The sequence below is a fragment of the Portunus trituberculatus genome, chromosome 46, assembly GCF_017591435.1.
Source record: "Portunus trituberculatus isolate SZX2019 chromosome 46, ASM1759143v1, whole genome shotgun sequence".
Lineage (NCBI taxonomy): Eukaryota > Metazoa > Arthropoda > Malacostraca > Decapoda > Portunidae > Portunus > Portunus trituberculatus.
Window position 1 is genome coordinate 24,844,938 of NC_059300.1, and position 21,206 is coordinate 24,866,143.

General features: G+C 42.2%; 1 protein-coding gene across 13 annotated transcripts in view; it reads left to right on the plus strand.

The window, feature by feature from the left end:
- The first annotated feature begins 356 nt into the window (after positions 1-356).
- LOC123520017 (protein sidekick-like) overlaps positions 357-21,206 on the plus strand; it is a 243,970-nt gene continuing 223,120 nt past the window's right edge. For all 13 annotated transcript variants that reach the window (XM_045281814.1, XM_045281815.1, XM_045281817.1 and 10 more), the window contains exon 1: positions 357-817. In XM_045281814.1, coding sequence (XP_045137749.1) covers positions 739-817 — 79 coding nt within the window. In that variant the 5' untranslated portion in view covers positions 357-738. The remainder of the gene's footprint in view (positions 818-21,206) is intronic.

A 21,206-nucleotide genomic window follows, 5' to 3' on the forward strand; every position in this document is an offset into this window, starting at 1 on the left:
TACAATGCTTACTGCATACGATAAAACTTGTCATTGGAAGGAGTGCCCATGCCCACATTTCAGCCCGATATAATAATAATATAACTATTGATTAGTGATTAATTTTATTGAATTTACTGAAATATTTTTTTTAAATGTAAATACATTTTGATTTATGATAGTTTCAATTGTAAAGTTTGAGTATAAAGATTGTAGTATCAATAAAGTAAAGCGAGAGTATAAAGATGGCGTTACAGTGACTTCGCTCCCAGTTTTAAGACCACAAGGTGGAGTTAAGATTGGTAGCGACGCGTGGCAACTACTACAGGCAGCCACAACTAGCGTGAGCAGCGAGCACAGCCAGTTGACCTCTAGACGCCACGACTGGAGGAGTGCGCGTTTCATTTGTGTGCAATTCTTGACAATGGATTTAGTCAGCTCATCGTGATTCGTTCGTAGTAATTAATAATGAGAAATGCTCCCAAGGTTTTACCATTAATCAAAAGTGACTGCCTGGATGTGAAAGACAGGCGCGAAAAGTTTGGTGAGGGTGCGAATTGAACTCAGGTGTGTGAGGTGGCCAGGTGGACGGCGGGCAGCCCTCCACTGTCAGCGTGCGCTGGGACGATCCATTCCTGTTACGGGCTGCTGTTGATCATGTTCTGCAAACCTCTGTGAGGCTTGCCGCCACTTGCTGCTTGTTTCGTCCTGACAAGTTAGCGACAGTGATTGTCTGGAGAAAGAAGAGGAGTGACCGCCATGAGGAGCCAAACTTGTGTCCGCTCCGCCCTGGCTATGCTGGGCCTGCTCGCTGCCCTGCCTCTCCCCGCGGCTCAAGGTAAGCAGCGTCCCTCCTTGTAACGCTGTCCTCTTATCAGTCTGCCTATTATACTCAATGTTATGTTTGATACTCATGGAATCGTTATGCATTATGACCAACCATGCGCGTTAAAATCTCCAACTTCTCGTGGTGATGCGCGCACATGTGAGTACTAGTACTTTACAGGCTTACAGCCCGCACCCTGCATGCTGCTTGGGAGCCTTGGCAAGGAAGGTATAACCGTTCTATAATGCTGAACAAAGTTAGGAGTCTCTCTCTCTCTCTCTCTCTGATTTGTTAGGTATCCTTGCTTTGTGATTGAATTTGTATAAGGTTTAGATATATCGAACCTACAACATGCATCCTAGCAGTGTGTGATGGCAGCATTGACGGCTCTACACCTGTTCCTTAGTGGATGTTTGAATTGTATAGGCGACCTCCACACCGCCCACGCCCATGTCTGCCTTCCCCATCTCATTCCCTGTCCAGTCAGTTATCGTACACCTGCAAGTCTCTCTCTCTCTCTCTCTCTCTCTCTCTCTCTCTCTCTCTCTCTCTCTCTCTCTCTCTCTCTCTCTCTCATGTTGGCAGGTATTTCTTCTTGTTTATTTACGTCTTTTCTTTTATCAGCGCTGCCTAATTATCGAATATCAGTCATTGGATCCACCGCATTTCAGTGGCAGGAGGGATGTAGGAGGTAGTCCGATGCAGCCGTGACCTTGCTCCTTTTCCTCGTCCTCTTGTCTGAGTTAGGAGATATCAGGAAGATGACATCCCCTCAACCAGTGGGTCTTTTCCGTTTTCGAGGTTGTATTCCTTCCCTTATTATTATTTTTTTTTTTATTGTTTAGGTATGCATTAGTGATCGGATAAATTGAATCTTTACCTTTCACATCTATAATTTCTCTAATCGTTTTGTTATCATGCTGCTATTTAGGGAGGAAAAATGTCTAGAGGGGATAATTTTGAAAGATAATTCAGTCAGGGGATGGAAATGTTCACAGGGGGAATATGGCTGTCATATTTCCCATATTCAGCGAGTGGTGTTTTCCGAATCGAGTTTCACTATACTGTAGTAATAAAAAGTTAAATTCATGTTTATTCATCACGGTATTTACATATATAGTTGGATTATATTGCAGAACTAAATCCATGAATTGCATTTTGTTATTTAACTGTCACTCTGCTGGGAAACTTGTCCATATTTCAGCGTTAGTGTAGGTTTGGTGAAGATGTGGATGGTGGTAGTGATGATGGTGGGAGGGAGGGCACATTGTATAGCAAGTGATTTTTTTTTTTCTACTAAAATATCTTACAAGAAATAAAACTTCCAGAAGTTATCCTTTTTCCACAAAAGAGTATTGCCTTGCCAGTTATGTAGTGTGCCTCAAATCACTTGTAAAATATAGTGCTTTGTACTTGTCACCTTTCTTTTTCTTCCCTTGATTGACTCTGAGTGCGCAGCCCAGATAACCCTACCCTGCCCATCTTGTATATACTAATGCATGGCAAACACCCTTTCATCACTCACTAGTGAATTCTGGAACACTAATTTATTTTCTTCCTCCCTACCATACTCCAATTACGTTATTGTTTCTATCGGGACAATTTGAACTGATATTGACCTTGCAAATTCTTTCCTTTTATATTTATTATTGTTGGAGAGGTGAGATGATTTTAGGAAAGTGGGCTCAGTGTTTCTAGCTCAATTCTTTGTCATACTGTTCAACAAGAACGATATTAATTTTTATCCCCTTAGAATTAATGAATTGTCAAGTATCAGTTGAAGTGGACACAATGTGTTTGTCTTTCCTGAGGTTGCATTTTTTGGTTTCCTCAGTTATACTTCAATTTTACATGTCGATTCCAGTTAGGAGCTAACTGGAATCGATGTTCATTGAACCTCCTGGTCAACTTTACTTAAATAATTGTTGATTAATAATTGGCATTAGCCTGCCGTCCAAATGGATTGACAACTAGTGCTATTACTTCTAGTACTATTTATTACTACTGTTGTATACCACCACCAACGTTACAGTTGCTACCATTGCACCATAACATCAACTGTTGTATTACTACTGCTATACCACCATTACTACTATATACTACTACTACTACTACTACTACTACTTAATACGAGTAGGTATATTGACAGTTATAGTGCTTTAGTTAATCTGCTTCTTCCAGAACCAACTACTATAGTCCATGCTTAGTTTTTTCGGCAGCTCAGGGCTGCTTGATACCACGCTGGAAAACCTGCGTCATAGTGGTGACGTGAATCGCGCCAGCGGGGGTGTGTTGATCTGAATGATGCTGCCGTTTTGAATTCCATTACTGGTGGCGGTTGGAGTGCAGAGATAGAAGAGTTGCCGTAGCATCCTGTGTCTAATTGTTTATTTTCCTTCCTAATTATGAAAGAGTACTCGTGTATAAAAACACAGAAGAAGCTGCCGGCTAATAGTGAGGTCCACATATTAATGACTATGTGGAGCAGGCAGATAGTGTAGAGATGTGATATACACATCAACCAAAAACTTCAACACGTATTACAAGATCTGGACATATAGGCTCAACAGCCATGTGCCTAGTTTTCACCAAAGTAAACCTAAATATTTTACGCTTGACACAAGCTATGTATGGTAAACTGTATGTTTGGTACGGTAAGTTTTTTTCACTTGGGGAAACGCGGTGAAGTAAGTGTTTAGATGTCAATATCTCAAACTTTTCATGTAAGGGCTGTATGATATTGATATCCACGCTTCCCATGAAGGAGTAATGGTTAACCTCAACTTGAAAGGTTTCCTTGGTTGTGTATCGCCCTGTGTGCACGTGCCTGGCACTCCTTGCCAGCAGGAGTGAAGAGCCGGGCCCCACAGTCCAATGTGAGCTGTGAGCTGGACTGATGTTCTCGAGCCGTTGGGGAAAGAGTACTCTATACAATATATGAGAGTTTAAAGTTACTTTTTGCGTGGCATGAAACCCTGAAATGTGCATATTTGAATTTCATTACGTAACTCACAGGGGGACCACATCTTCATTTCACCGTGTCGAAATATTTGAGTACGCACACATAAGCTTCTGCCAGACCACAGGGCCACGGGACCGGAAGCTGACTACAAAGGGAGCGTGGCGTGGCGGGCGGTGTTGGGACTCCGAGAGTCCAAGCTCATATTCCCACGTGTGAGCCTGCTGGTGGCTGCAGCAGTGCCCATTGCCCGGTAACTCTCAACATCTTAAATATCACTTTTCTTGGCCTTCTTCAATTGCTTGCCTATGAAATTCTTTGATATACGGAACCGTTAATGTGTGTTCAAGGGAACGCTATGATCATAAATACCTATAAAGTGCGAAGTGACAACCACACGGGCAGCTGTAGCCTGTGAAGGGGGAAGGAGGACAGGAGGCGAGGGAGTGGCTGGCTGGCTAACGCTCTCTCAGCTGTGTAACGTTTATTGAGTTTCTGTCCGTTTAAATGTCTCCTTTTTGTTGTGAATAGATAGCTTTAGCTTCTGCTGTTTGTAATACTGATTTACATTTTACCGTGTTTGAGGTATAACAACATTTTTTTCATTCTGACCACATTGTAATTCACTCAAAATAAAATATCAAGAAAATTAAATAATGCATTATATGAACAGTGTAAGTCAATTGCGGTTTTAGAGACTCTACCACACTACTCACCCGTAAAGCCTCAACTTTGTGCAGACTTGTAATGCCATAAGCTACGATAAGCAGCGAGCGCCACTGTTCATGACGAGGGAGGAGGGAGGCCAGCCCCGCCAGAGCCGTCTCCGTCGAGCCTCTCCCTGCTTCCATCATATGACTGGTTAGCAAGTCAGGGATGGCTTGGTCGGCCACAGACAGCTACGTTACAGCGCGTGACCCACTGCTGCACATGAGTCTGCTGCCTCGGGTATTTGTGTGGGTGTAGATCACGTCATGACTGATACATTCTGATTGTCGGGTTGGATTGATTGAAGCGTTGAAGCAGACGGTATGATAAAGTGCAAGTAATGTTTTCTGAGTTAGGTTTATGCATTGAACAATGATTGTGATTCTTTCCTTAACTCTAAATTTAGCTTTCGTTTATTAGGTTACGAGGTTGCCAAGGACGATCTTAATCTGCGGCGCCGCTAGTCTTGCATGTGAAGGATGAGACGGAGCAAAAGATTCTTATATTTTTAAGTGTGATGTGGGTGCGAGATATAGTAATTAAACTAAAATGAGTGTCACACAAAAATAAGATGGATAAATGAATATCAGTACGATTAAAAAGAAATTGAGGACGGGTTATAAGCAAATGATGATGCAGTATATTTGGTGTAGGAAATGGATTTGACGTTGGTGACCTAGAAAGGTTGTAACTTGGACGAAATTTACTTTTGATATAACTGTATATTGAATATATATTTGAGTATATTTTTTCAGCGAAAGTGGGTATGTAAAAAGGGGTTTAGACGATACAAAAAAGGCGATATGCATCATGTTACATTAGTTACTATGGAATGCTTATGTCAAATGCATCACCCACGATACCCGAAGGCGTGCTGTGAGGCTTTCATGCAGCAACAGCAGTGTTGTCGCATAACGCCTGCCAGAACTGGTGCCATCCATCATTCGGTGACGGAGAATCTCGTTGACTTGCCATGATGTCGCTACAGATCACCTCCATTTTTACTCCTGCGCGAGTGTGGACTGTCGCCTTTGCTTGCCACACCCTCATTGCTCTTTGCCGGTTAGGAATCATGATTATTTTTCTTTAGCATACGTCAGTGATCTGTTGAGGAGGATTAGAAATAATATGACCAAATGGACTGATAATGTTAAGATGATCGAGTTTTCAAATCAGATTCTAACTCAGCCTTCCAGCAACATCATGCAGGCAAAATTAAGTATGCACTGGGTCTCTCACTCGGTGTTGGCTCAGCAAGGCGTCTCCACTCACCAGTAGTTTTCACTCGGCGTCAAGGTCATTCGTAACTGCTGCCATCATCGTACTTACCTACGTATATACTGCGTGTGAAGTGGGAGTGGTAGGGAAATGTGCTGGTCATCAGAAACAGTAGGTGTCATTACAGAAGTCAATCCTCGTAGCGTTACTGTGTGTGTACTACTATCACCTTTGTGAGCCCCGCCGTGATGAGAAGAGAAAAAATAAAACGACCAGGAACTATTTTGACATCTTAGAAAATTGTTTATTATCTTGTAAAAACAATAAGAAAACACACACACACACACACACACACATACACAGAGAGAGAGAGAGAGAGAGAGAGAGAGAGAGAGAGAGAGAGAGAGAGAGATTGGCGCTTTCATTACAAGCCTTATACCAGATTAGTTTTCCAAATAGCACATCACAATATATATATATATATATATATATATATATATATATATATATATATATATATATATATATATATATATATATATATATATATATATATATATATATATATATATTCTGATCGTGTATTCAGACAGTGCAGTGCAGGTGACCATGGTAGCAAGAGAAAGAACATAAAAGAACAGCAAATCAGGTGCAAAGGATCAATTTTCCCATGAAGCAGGAGACAGCCCGCACATCCTTGGGTCTGGTGGGGGTGAGAGGAAAAAGTCCTTGGCGTGGCTTGTATCACTCTCTAGGTTCTCACGCTCTGCCCCGCCATGTACCGTTGAGGAAAAAAGGAATTTACTCTCCCTTTTCATGGGTGATACGCTTCGTGGTGCCGATGGGAGGGAGAAGAGAAGGGAAAGCGTTGTGTGCCGAGGTTTGTTTACACCAGCCAAATCTCAGCCGCACTTTTTCTCCTCTGCGTGTGGGTTTTATCGTTCCGTTTTCTTTTTAAACGCACCAGCTCCAAGGGACAATTCCGTTTTCTGTTCAAGCGTTTGAGGTCTCGGGGCTGTGTAGGGTTGGTTAGAACGTTAGATAGTCTTATTATTAGTTGTTATTTTTTAGTGGTGGGTTTATCAGCAGTACCAGTAAGAGGAAATGTGTGAAGGTTGCGGTGCGGGTGTTCTGAGTCTTGTGCTCCTTCTGACAGACTCGGTCGGGAAGGGAAAGAGAATTGAGTGTCAACATTGAAGTTAGTTTACTCTCGTCTCGGCAAGCGAGGACGATGATGTGGAATAGGTGACTCCCTTCCCTCCACCACCGCCGTCCCCTCTCTCTCTCTCTCTCTCTCTCTCTCTCTCTCTCTCTCTCTCTCTTACCTTACCACTCACTCCAGGCTGTTTACTTCCTTTACCGCCCTATGGAACTTCTCCCTCTTCACCCTATCCCCCTATTCCATTCTGACACCCTTCCTTACACCTCTGTTTGTCCCTTATAATGTGTGTTCTCCCTTTTTTTCCACTCCTATATCTCTCTCTCTCTCTCTCTCTCTCTCTCTCTCTCTCTCTCTCTCTCTCTCTCTCTCTCTCTCTCTCTCTCTCGACGTACCTTCACGGAGCAGCTACCATTATTCCCTCTCCTACCCCTCCTTTCCCCTCTCATCGTCACTTTGCTGATCCTTATCTTATCCCTTTCATTCTTCACGTACATTCCACATTCCTTCTCCCTTTCCTTTCTTCCATTTTTCCCCTATCTCTTGATTTCTAAATACTTCTCTTACTGCTTCTCTTACTGCTTATCCTCTCCCTCTCTTCACTGCCTCCTCCTCTTCTATCTCGGTAACAAACAGCACTGTATCCTGGCTTGTCGCGCGCAGTACACACATTACTTGCGTCAAGGGGCGGGACGGACCAAGGGGGGGTGAGGGAAGGTGGCACGGTGGCTAGGCTGTCTCGGTTGGTGTGCTGAAGGAGTCAGTAACGAAATTAGACCTAAGTACGTCCTCGCTTTTTTTTTCTTCTTTTCTCTCTGTTATAGTAGAAAGTGTGTGTGTGTGTGTGTGTGTTCGCCCATGTGTTGTTTTTGGGAGCTCGTGGTATTCAGAGAGAGAGAGAGAGAGAGAGAGAGAGAGAGCGTTAATCTGTATTCAGTAAGGCGTCAGTATGGATAGATAGTAGTTGTACATTGCTTTGTATACAACTTCGCTTATCTCACATCGAAATACTCTACTCTGAATACAAAGCCATTCTCTGCAAGACTAGGCTACAAAGCGTATGTAAGAAGGATGGTGGTGGTGGTGAAGGTGATAATGGTAATGATAGTCGTAGAGGTGGTAGTGGTTCACACTGTCAGTGTGTGTGTGTGTGTGTGTGTGCGCGCGCGCGGTTTTAGTCAGAATAAATTTTTACTTTATATTCATTCGTTCTTTCTGTCATATATATAATCTTTCTCCTGTTTTACTTGCTATGTGTATTTTCTATCAATATCTTGATCAATTAACTTTGTGTGTGTGTGTGTGTGTGTGTGTGGCGGGGCTTGGAAGGAGGTGTTAAGGTATGTGAGGTGGAAACTTTGAGGGGAAAGGTGAGGGAACACATGTGGAGGATGAGGAAGGGATGTGGGGAGGGGCTAGGGGTGCTGGGTGGGGAGGGGTGGGGTGAGTAGGGTGAGGGGAAGGGAGGGAGGGCTGGAGGGCGTCACTGGCATTGGTTTAACCGTCACCGAGGGCGTCCCACATTCCCCTCACTCCTCTCGCTCACTGTCCCCCCCTTCTCTCCCCCTCACTCCCTCCCTGTCTCTCCGGCATTCACTCCCCTCCTCCCTCCTGCCGTGTAAGTATCTCCACTTTTCCTTTCCGTTTTTATGATTTTTTTCCTCTTTTCCTCTCTCTCCTTTCCTTTTTTTTTTTTGTCTGGTCTATCTACGTGAAGTTGTTGTTGTTGTTGTTATTATTGTTATTATTATCATTATTATTATTATTATTATTATTATTATTATTATTATTATCATCATCACCATCATCATCATCATAATTTTTATCATTATTTACTATTTTCCTCAAATTTTTCCTCCGTTTCATAGTTTTCCCCTTTCATACTAGTTTCACATTTCCTTTCATTCACTCTCTGGATTCCTCTTTTTCTCCTTCCTCTCCTTTGCTTATCTTTCTCTTTATTTGTTTCTTTTTATAACATGTCCACTGTTTAGTTTTCTTTCATCTCTCTCTGCTTCCCTCATTTAGGTATTCTCTTTTATGGTTTTACGTTCTCTGTATATTACCGCCTTTATATTTTCCTCCTTTTTCTTGTTCTTTTTTCTTTTACCAACCTTCCTTTACTAATACTTATTTTTTCCTTTATTTTTACCTTATCTGTTGTCTTTCCTCGCTGTTTTCCCTTTTCCCTTCTTTGTAATTATTATACTTATTGGTTTCTTTAATAGTTTCATAGTTCTCATTCACTTTCTTTCCTTTTTACCACTCATCTCTATTTTTCCCTCATGATTCCACAGATCACCTTTCACTCTTTCTCGTCCTTCACATTCCTTACCCCTCGTGTCGTTTGGTTTGGTGACAGTTCCTCCCACCCTCCCTCCTTGATTCCCTCCTCTCCCCTTATCACTCCGTCCCTCTCCCCTTGGCCCCTTTTCCTCCCCTTGTTACTCCCTCCCTCCCTCCCTCCTCTCCTCTCCCCTCGTCACTTCTCGTCGTCCAGGGGTCTCCAGAAACAACAAATTTTACTCTCAAGATGTTGCGGCTCCCTTAATTGTCCACTTCCTGCTACACTCCACTCAACGACGCTTCCATCTGCTTCACTTCCTGACTAACTGCCCTGCGGCTGGCCTGGCTCGCGGCCCGCTCTTGCTGGACATCCCTGCAGGAGGAGGGCGGGGGAGCGGACGCCGAGAGGGAGGGAGTGCCTGGTTAGGGTATAGTATGTAGGTTGTCTTCCTCAGAACGTTTTACTCAGCTGACTCATCTCAACCACCTCCCCTCACCATGTTCTGCATTATTTGTTTAGACATTATTTTTCTTCCTCTAGGCATTTTTCCCTCGCGGGCATCTCCCTTTAAGGACATTTTTTCTCCTTACCTGGACTTATTCTCACTGGACATTTTTCCCTCCAGACATTTATTCATTTTTTTTTCTTTCGTTTCCCATTACTTCCCTCCGTCAGCCTTACCTAAAAAGCCACCGGCGGTCACTGTTTTGTCATCATTACACTGTGCTATGTATATCGAGTCGTGGTAGGGATCATTTACACAGAAAACATGACTGGATGGGGATTAGCTACCGGGAGGGAGGTAGGACGCGAGTAAGCTTTTGGTTGTAGGACTAATGGAGGGGACTGACGAAGGGAATTGAAGGGAGGATGTTGAAGGAAAAAGTGGCAGCAGGTTCTCAGGTTATATCAGGTTGCTTTAAAGGTATCATTACACTCGTATATTTTATTTATTTTTTCAGTCTTTTATTTATTCATATCTGTATTTCCTTCTTTCATCGCTATTTATTTCCCTTTATTAGCCCTTCTCATATTTATTATTATTTTTCACCTATGTCACCTTTATACTTTCATTACATTGTTTTTTCCTTTCTATCTTCTCTCATTTCTACAATTACTTCATATTTCCACATTTCTCTCACTTTATTTATATCTTTTTCTGTTCACTGCTGAAGGGGAAGCAAAGTGACGGGCGTGCTGCAGAAGGGAGGAGGGAGAAGGCGTGGGTGTCAACTACCTGGGAGTAGAGATGTACCGGTACCAAAATTTTGGCCGATTCCGATACCGATACCACCTAATTGGGGCGATACCGATACTACTACTTATAGTGATTACTGCACTGGACACCAGAATGAGTTGGTGGACGGCGAGCGTTATCAGATGGGAGGCTTTGTTTTGGGGGATGCTGTAAGTCCTTCTGAGAACGTTTGTGAAATAGGAGCAATTCTAGAAGCTTTTTGAAGCCATTTGCAAAGGTAAATTACTCAGTAATTGGAATGAATATCTTCTCAGTCTTCTGATTCTTGTCAGTTATTTTAAATTCTTACTTCTTACTCCTTTAGCGACCATTTGGTCTTGTGCATTTTCATTATTAATTTTATTGACGATATTTTGGCGATCAAAAATATTTTTAAAATTATTAAAATTGTAAAACAGACAAAATATTAGCAAAAGAAACTCATTTTGTTGTGTATGTTTCTCTTTAATTAAATCTGACATCCTTTGATATTAATTCATTACACATTAGTAGACCAATTCAGAAAAATGAGCTTTCACCTAATCTTTTCAATTAAATAGAAAAAAGTTTAGTTTATTCTAAATTTCTAGTGTATTGCTATGATCTTAAATAATTAATATGCAACAAATTATACACAATGCACATGATTACAAAACAGAATCGTTACTTTCTTAGTTATGGAATTTTTACATCCTTAGGTTAACACAAGTAACTCAAAAATTAAACTTGCATTAAAATTAATATACATATATAATTCGAGCTTCCACCTATTCCAGTATGATATCTTGGAAAAGGCTACCACTAGCACTGTTAATTATAAATCAAATAAGAATATGCTGTTATTTACAATAATGCAAAATGCCTAACTATATATATATATATATATATATATATATATATATATATATATATATATATATATATATATATATATATATATATATCATTTTGTTGGATTCTCAATATCTGAAGTTTGACATTCTTAGATTATAGTTCAAAAACATAAGCTTTTCACCTGTGTGAACTTTGTGTGGGTGGAGGAGCAGCGTCTGACTGAGAGACAGTGAGAATGCGTGTTGACTCATGACCGACCGTGTGACAGGATGCCGGAGTTCAGCCTATACGCGTTTCATACACTTCCAATTTAGAGGTTGTGGCTTATTACCACAGAAAACAGTATTCTATGACATACGGTAATCACCACGGAAACTTAATACGCCGTATTATTTTAATTTGGTATCATCAATATCTTATATCGAATATATCACTAAGTAGGAAATTCCTTTTAGGTATCGGAAGTATCGGCACAAAATAAGCCGATACCGATACCGATACCCAAAAAATGGACCGATACCGATACCGATGCATCGGTACATCTCTACCTGAGAGTGTTGATGTAATTGACTGGAGGGGTGTGGGGCTGTCCATCTGATTGCCCGGCTGAGTGGGGTGTTGTCCACCTAATTGGCTGAGTGACTGAAGGGTGCAGGCTATTGTTGACCTGATTGGCTGGCTGACTGGTGTGTTGTCCCTTCAATTGCCTGAGTGACTGAGGGGTTTACAGTCTGATTAGCTCTCCGGCAGGTGTGGATTGGCAGCACGGACAGGTGTGGTCATGCTCTCATTGCTGCGTTGAGACTGGCTTCTTAGTGTGTTCTTTTTCTTTCTTTTTTCGCTTTGTTGTCCATGCCAATGTTTTTCCTTCATCGTCAGTGTTTGAGCTGGTTCTACGTGCTTCTGTCACCTGTCATGTTGGTATTCAGTCCCTTTTTCTCATGTCAGCTTGTATGCAATCCCTCCATCTAATCTTGGGTCTGCCTGAGTCTTCCTCTCGTCCTCCTCCTTGTGCGTTCCATACCTAGGACTCTTCTCTCGTCACTTGCTCCATCCCTCCTTGTCACTTACTCGCAATAGTACTACGAGAAAAATAAACGATGCCATTAATGAATTTTTTATTATTTTTGTCGTTGAGAGTTATGCTTTATTATATATGTTAACTAAGAAAACACAACTTAGACAATCATAATATGGGAGTACAACTTGACAGACGCCTTGGCATTGTCCTCCTGTATGTATTGAGTGTTTCTGGCGGCCTTTGCTGACTGACTGGTGGACTGATTGATTACTGAGCGACTGGATGACTGGCAGTGAATGGGCTTTGTGTTCAGCATTGTTCCGTCATGAGGGAGCGATGTGAAGTGAAGTGTGTGGCGGGGAGGTGTTGGCGATTGAAGTGTGTGTGTGTGTGTGTGTGTGTGTGTGTGTGTGTGTGTGTGTGTGTGTGTGTGTGTGTGTGGATCAGTGGTGTAACTGTTGCCGAGGGTGCTGAGACGGTGGGCACGGATGTGTTGCGAGGTGGCAGCAGTGGTGGTAGTGGTGGAAGGGTAAAGGGGGAGCGAGTTAGGGGCGACTGTCTGACTGGGTGTTGAACTGATAGATTGCAAAGCGAATACGGACGAGCAAATCCAGCTGAGGCGAGGGAGGCTTTGGGAGAGAGAGAGAGAGAGAGAGAGAGAGAGAGAGAGAGAGAGAGAGAGAGAGAGAGAGAGACGTGGGATATGAGGAAACAATCTTCGGTGATGTCTGTAATTCCAAACACACACACACACACACACACACACACACACACACACACACACACACACACACACACCTAGCAGTAAATAGGTACGGGATGTAACTCATGGGGTTGTGGCCTCGCTTTCCCGGTGTGTGGAGTGTGATGTGGTCTCAGTCCTACCCGAAGATCGGTCTATGAGCTCTGAGTTCGCTCCGTAATGGGGAAGACTGTCTGGGTGCCCAGGAGGCGACCGAGGTGAAGTACACACACTGCTGAAATGGCTGTATCTTCCTTCACATCCACCTTTGCCCATATGGTGTGAGGTGGATCTTGTGGACATGTGTGTCAATCCTGCTGCAGTGGCGGTGGATCAGCGGGGACGTGAGGTTGGGGAAGGGATAGAGGATGCATTGTGATGGTGATGGTGGTGGCGTCAGGGGTGGCAGGAATGGTGGTGCTATGGAGACGCAACTATCACCACCACCACCACCACCACTACTCCTCCCTGTCTGTGTATGGCAGTGTACCAGTGTTGCGGTGACAATGAGTGCGGGGTCCAGGAGTGAAGAGGATTATTGTGTGCGCTGCTGCAGGACTAGCTTGGTAGTGGTGGTGGTGGTGTTGGCAGGGAGCTGGCGGCGTGTTCCAGTGGGAGTGTGTTGCTCGCCGGCTGGAAATTGTTGATGCGTGTGAATGGTGCCTTGATGGGTACTGCAAGGCGTCTGTATTGTTGCTGGGGATGGCGTGTAGATGTTATAATCCGTGTGTGTATGTGTGTGTGACAGGGGAAGCTACTGTGAGACGTATGGAGTGTGGCTGCGGCTGTGTAGTATGGAGAGGAGCATTTGGTGTGGTGCAGGAGGTGTGGTATGTGGTGTGGCTATGATTCTGAAGGGAACAACGTGGATGAAAGAACGTGGATATAGTGTAGGAATTAGATACGTGGATGTGGTGCTCAAATGTGGCCATAAATAGATGAATAGGTAGATGAAATAATGTAGTGTAGAAATTAAAGGGTTTGTTTTCTATAGTAGACTGTGATGTATAGGGTGCTGAAGAGGCAACGGGGAACTAAATTGATGTGAATCAGTGAATGTTCAAGAGATGTAAAGATGCATGCTTAGATTTATAAAGATAAAAAAAATAAAAATAAAAGGAAAGAAAGAAAGAAAAAAACTGTATTGGCATGGGTAGGTATATATATGAATCGGTGAATGTCATATTTTAAGAGATGTAAAGAAGCATGCTTAGATTTACACACAAACAAAAAGCAGAAAAAAACCCTGCATTGGTATGGATACCTATCTATAAGTGGTGTTAACTGTGGTGTGGTGTGTGTGTGGTGTACATGACAGGTGTTGCTGAAACTAAATAGTGTTGTGAAGGCCATCGGCATTAACAAGGTATAGAGGTGGGAGAGGTGAAGGGGTATTGAGTAGCATTGGTGTAGAGGTGTTGGTGTATGACAGATGATGTAGAATTAAGAGAACCCCACATTCTGAAACACTTCTATACCCCACCAATTGAGATTTCACGTGTTTTTGGGGCGTTTTTACAAATTCACTGGTTGATTAACGAGATTCTGCATTTTGAAAGGGAAAAAAAGTCTTGAGGATCCGGCTTATCATATCTACGACCTTCAAAATTAGTGGCGAGAGAGTAAACAGACCGAGCTTGGTGGTGTGTTGCTGTGGTGGTGTGGATGTGTTGGGTTGTGTTGCGCCGTGCCCGGGCCCTCCCTACACAGCTCAGGGTCACCACTCTGTCCATTGTTGTTGACGAATTGAATCTACTTTGCTGTCTAAATTCTCTCTCTCTCTCTCTCTCTCTCTCTCTCTCTCTCTCTCTCTCTCTCTCTCTCTCTCTCTCTCTCTCTCTCTCTCGTCTGCGTAATGCGAGGTCACGGTGGAAGTTGTGTTATATAGTTCTTGCAGCGTATGGCCCTGACTGTGCTTGTTGCTGTTATTGTTGTTGTTCTTGTTGTGCTCTTATCCCTCTTCCTCCTCCTCCTCTTCCTTTTGACAAAGGAAAAGTGAACGAAAGTAAAGAAAAAGTGCCAGACTATCGGCGTGCAAACTACACAAGATTCTGTAGACAGCTTGCATCCATTGACTGGAATATATTGCTGGAAACACCAGATGTAGATAAGACATGGGAGGAGTTTGCTGAAAAAATAAATGATACAGCTAAGATGTGTATACCACTAAGAAACAAAAGGAAATTACTAAAAACCAAACTGAAATGGTGGAATAATGAAATTAGAAGCTGTCTTCTAGCAAAGAAAGAAGCATACAACAAATACAAATTAACACAACATAATAATGATAAATTAGAGCATGACAGATTGCGTAGACAAGCAAAAAGTTGATAAAACGCAGCAAAAAATCTGTAGAAGCTCAGATCGCAAACTCCTGTAAAACCAACCCAAAGGAATTTCACAGTTATGTAAAATCCAAAAGAGTCTTAGCCTCAACAATTGGTCCACTCATAACAGAAAACGGAAACCAAATAGATAACGAAGTTGAAATGGCAAACGTCCTAAATAGATTCTTCTCAACAGTCTTCACGACTGAAGATGTCCAGAACAGTCTGCCCATGCCAGAGCCTCAGGCACAAGGCAAAACACTGCCTGACTTCATAGTTACAGAAAATGAAATCCTCACAGTCATGAACAGCATGAACGTAAACAAAACGCCTGGACCAGACAAGATATCACCCAGGCTTCTCAAAGAAGCGAAAAATGAGCTCGTGAAACCACTCACGATTATATTCAATAAAACTTTACAAGCAGGAAAGTCCCCAGGAGTGGAAGCTAGCAAATGTCACGCCCATTTTCAAGAAAGGAAATAAATCACTCCCAGCTAATTACAGACCAATCAGCCTTACTTCAGTAGTGTGCAAGCTGATGGAAACGATAATCAGAGATAAGATTGTCAAATTTTTAGAAGAAAATAAGATCATGAAGGATTCACAACATGGTTTCAGAAACAAGAGATCCTGCTTAACAAACTTACTAGACTTCTTTTATGAAGTTTTTAACTCGTATGACGAGACAAAAGCAGTGGATGTTATTTATCTTGATTTCCAGAAAGCTTTCGACACTGTCCCTCACAAGAGGCTAATCAGCAAAGTAAAAGCTCACGGCATAGCTGGAAATACCCTGAAATGGCTGGAAGACTGGCTCTCTGACAGAAAGCAACGTGTTGTTATAAATGGAAAAGAATCAGAGTGGCACAATGTAAAAGTGGTGTTCCTCAAGGCTCTGTATTAGGACCAGTTCTTTTCATTGTTTATATTAATGATATTGATGAAGGAATCACTTGTAAAATAAGCAAATTCGCGGACGACACCAAAATAATGAGCAAAGTTACATCAACGTCACAATGGCAAGAACTACAGTGTGACTTAAATAAACTGACACGCTGGGCAGAAAAATGGCAAATGAAATTCAATATAGAAAAGTGTAAAGTCCTACACATTGGAAGTAACAATGTACAAGCAAAATACGTAATGAGTAATGTACCTCTGGCAAGTGCTGAGAATGAAAAAGATCTTGGTGTTGTGGTGTCTAAAGATCTCAAGCCGAGCAAACACTGCACAGAAGCAGTAAAGAATGCAAATAAATTAGTTGGGTTCATTGGAAGAACCTTTGAATTTAAATCAGAAAAAGTTATCCTTACTTTATATAACTCATTGGTGCGTCCTCAGCTTGAATACTGTGTGCAGTTCTGGTCACCATATTACAGAAAAGACATTGAAAAACTGGAAAGGATCCAGCGTAGAGTGACCAAGATGATTCCGAGATTGAGAAACAAGCCGTATGAGGAACGACTGGAAGCATTAAATTTATTCAGCTTAACAAAGCGCAGGATAAGAGGAGACCTAATCGAAGTTTTCAAAATTTTTCAGGGATACAACAACCTTGATGTAAATAAATATTTTACTATTATTCATTCCACCATAACAAGGAATAATGGATTTAAAATTACACCAAAACGCTTTAAAACCCACGAGGCAAAGCACTTTTTATTTAATAGAATTGTTAACATATGGAATAAGCTTCCTTCAGAAATAGTAAACAGTACTTCCATTGCATCACTCAAAAACAAAATTGATAAATATTTAAAGAATAACCCCCAACAAGCTCTCTTCTTGTCTGAATAATTAAACATTATATTAGTATGTTAATTATTTTGTGTAACTTTCTTATAGATAGATATGTAGAGTTCACCGTAGGCTGAATAATAGAATCTCCCTTCGTCCTTTCCTGTGAAAATTCCATGTCAGTTTTTCCATACTGCATGGTACTTTTCCAAGCTATTTTCCATGCCAACGAAAGCTGGAAGGAGTGGTGGGTGGGGAAGAGCCTTCTCCTGTACTGTCCTGTCTCTTATCTGTAGCCAGTTAGAAGTAGTTACCAAACAGTCTCGAAAGGACCAACGGTCTGTTGCTGTTTGGCTTTCCTTTGTATTCCTCCTCCTCCTCCTCCTCCTCCTCCATTCACGACTATTGCCTCGTCCCTTTTTGCCTAACTTCCACACTTTCCTAAACACGGTCCACCAATTTTCGGGGTCATTTTGTCTTCACTTTTTTGAGAACACTGGCAAACCTCCGCTGCCACCACCACCACCACCACCACTTTTCTTCCTTCGCCTCTTTCTTTCCTTTTTTCCTCTTCCTTTTCCTTAGTTAAAAGGGGTTTGTTTTATGTTATTGTTATTGTTTCGGTTGTTTTTATTGTTGCTCTTCACTGTCAACGTGTGTGTGTGTGTGTGTGTGTGTGTGTGTGTGTGTGTGTGTGTGTGTGTGTGTGTGCAGGAGCTCTCTCTCTCTCTCTCTCTCTCTCTCTCTCTCTCTCTCTCTCTCTCTCTCTCTCTCTCTCTCTCTCTCTCTCTCTCTCTCTCTCTCTCTCTCTCTCTCTCTCTCTCTCTCTCTCTCTCTCTCTCTCTCTCTTCTCTCTCTCGTCCGGCTTCACTCTTCGTCAGGAATTTTATTTGTTCATCCTCATTTCCTCCTCCTCCTCCTCCTCCTCCTCCTCCTCCTCCTCCTCCTCCTCCTCTTTCTTCCTCCTCCCCACGTCTCCATCAAAGTCTTGAGGAAATATGAAGATGGAGAATAACAAATAGGAAAAAAAAAAAGACCGTAAGCTTTCATTGCACTACAAAGACGCACGGTTGGACAAAACAATATATATTTTTCTTCTTTTGTCGCGAAGCAAGTGACCTGAGACAACAGGCAAACAAACACAAGACGAGATGCGTGAAGAGGAGAGGAGTAGCGAAATTACCTACACGTGACTGGGAACGGAAAACTTGTCAAAGTAATAATAATGATGACGGTAATAGCGATGATGCGTGGTGATATTGGTGATGATGAATGGTATCAGTGGTGCTTATTGGTTCAGACGTAATGATCATTGTGAAAATACTGATAATAGTGGTGATGAAGGTGCTGTTGACTCACCGTTCATGCGAAATGGTGATGGTGTTGGTATTAGTGACAAGTAACGGCGGTAACTCATCATCAGCTTGCAAGTGGTTATGATGGGAGGAAGAAGAGGAGGAGGAGGGGGAAGAAGGGGAGGAGTGATTGTGTGTTATTCATGGATCAGCTGGTGCCGGGGTGCTAACTGGTGAGGGGTCTAGTGCTGCGCCTTTTCTCGTTAGGATTGCTGTCAAATGTTGCTGAGGTGAACATGGAAGCTCTCATTAGAATATTTGTTTTTATTAGACTCTCACTACAGTCATGACAACACTCGTGAAACACCCAGTAGCCTGTAGTGGAGCGTGCTGAAAGCGGAGATGAGGCGCCCACACTTTCGGAGACAATGTGGTGGCAGTGTGGCTTACGGCGTGACGTGCGGCGCAAGGCAGGACATACACTACCTCTTGGTCAAGAGCGCATATCTCCTGAGGCAAGACTTTTGTTCCCTTTCACGTCTTATCAATCAGGATAGGCAAGACCATGAAGCCCAGTGTCGAATGTCCACCAGGAGTTTGTCTGTCAGGCGGTGACGCGAGGATGGCTTACAAGGGTGGAGGAAAAAAAAAATGAAAAGGAGAAGCAGCGTGTGGGGGTGAAGATGTAAGGTGTAAAGGTGTTGTGTTTGTTGGTGGGGCGGAGGCTGCCAGGTGTGTAATACAACGCGGCCTGGCCTGTGCCTCCTTGTTGATGCTCCACGAAAGTGCTCACAGCCGTGAAGAACCCGTGTTGTGAGGCCAAGTGTTTGTTCACCGCGGCGTAAACACACACACACACACACACACACACACACACACACACACACACACACACACACACACACACACACACACACACGGCATTAGTTTATTTGTTTCGCTTCCCACCTTAGCTATATATATAAACTCGTCAGCAAAGGTCAGCAGAGGGACTCCTCAGCACAACAATAGCGCGCCACACTACACCGGTCTTGCGCTGTCTGACGCCTAGAGTTTCAGGGCTGTTATTGTATCTTGGTAGCATCAGCTCATCCCCCCTTCCCACCCCGATGCCTCAGGTACACACACACACACACACACACACACACACACACACACACACACACACACACACACACACACACACACACACACACACACACACACACACACACACACCTTTGCTATATAATGTAAACAAGTTTCATATTCAAATAGCAGGATAATAATATTTTTATGATTTTTATTACAAAGTTATTAATTTTGAAACATAATGATGCAATACAATTGAATACCTGTACCACTGCATAACCGTGCGAGGCTTTTAGGATAATGCACCAATCGGATCTTTTCCTCTAATTATCAGTCGTTGAGCACTCGTAGTAATTGAAGCTCGTGCAGTGTCATGCGTGGAAAGGAAATATGCATAGTTTTTCAATTTCGAAAGCACATCTATTCTTCCTGGCGTGGTCGTGTGTCCTGTGTCCACCCCATGCTGTGAAGGGAAACCCGCGCTGTGTCCGAGGCCGAGATATATACACGCACTCCGAAACATCCACGAATACATTTAGATCTCGTTGCATTTTAATCTCACTCGGCGACACCAACGATAAGAGCTTCGCAAGATGTGTTTTGTTGGGTTAGCAGATTAATCAACTCGTAAACTGTATGTATGTATGTATGTATGTATGTATGTATGCATGCTTGTATGTATGTATGTATTTCTCTCTCTCTCTCTCTCTCTCTCTCTCTCTCTCTCTCTCTCTCTCTCAGTAAACAGCCTCGTAAGGGCCAACATGCAAGTAGGTAGGTGTTTAGTCTTCCTCCGTGTTCTATTGTGAATGCTCTGCCCTGCCCTGCGGTGTGGTGTTATGGCGTGCCCTAAGCGTACCCTTCAATTCACTTCAATATATATATATATATATATATATATATATATATATATATATATATATATATATATATATATATATATATATATATATACATACATACACACACATATCATTACACCTAGATATTTTTATTTTCAACATTAATCTTGATGTGTAATATGAGGTGTGTGTGTGTGTGTGTGTGTGTGTGTGTGTGTGTGTGTGTGTGTGTGTGTGTGTGTGTGAAGATGCCTCGGGTGCAGCGGAGTGAGTGGAGTAATCTTAAATCTCATTGGAGAGTAATAGTGAGAAAAAAAAAAAGAATAAGCCAACGTATATCAAATGTCACCGTGATGTCAGAGGCTGGTTGTATATTGAAGCCTCACGTGTCACATCTTCCTGTATTGCCATCAGAAATAAACATGTGTGCAGAATGTATTATTGAGTCATTATTAGGTCCCGGTGTATGCGGGTATCATTCATGTCGCTCGTCAAAAAAGGAAAATAAATGAACTGAAATAAATCAAAGCATGAAAATTTTGTGTGGGTATTAATCAGGGAAACAAATGCTGATTAATCGAAATAAATAAGAAATATATGAGTAAATGATATGCATAAGCCTGATAGACGGAATAAATTAAAGGTAAATGAATAAAAAAGATGTAAAGATGTAAACAGACTAACATATTAATAAACGTTGATAAATAAGTGACATGTGATAATCCGGAGGGCGTGGCGTATACAAAACCTTGAAGTACGGTATGAATTAAAGATGAGAGAATAAAAAGAATATATATAAACAGAGTAACAAATGAACAAACTGATAAATGCCCTGGGATACAAATGCACGAATGAGTAAATGAAATGTGACTGTCCAGCGGGTTTGTCGTTATACCTTCCTTTCTTTACAGATATTCTCAGTATTTTAATCAGAAAATGCAAGTGTTGTGTAATACGTTTG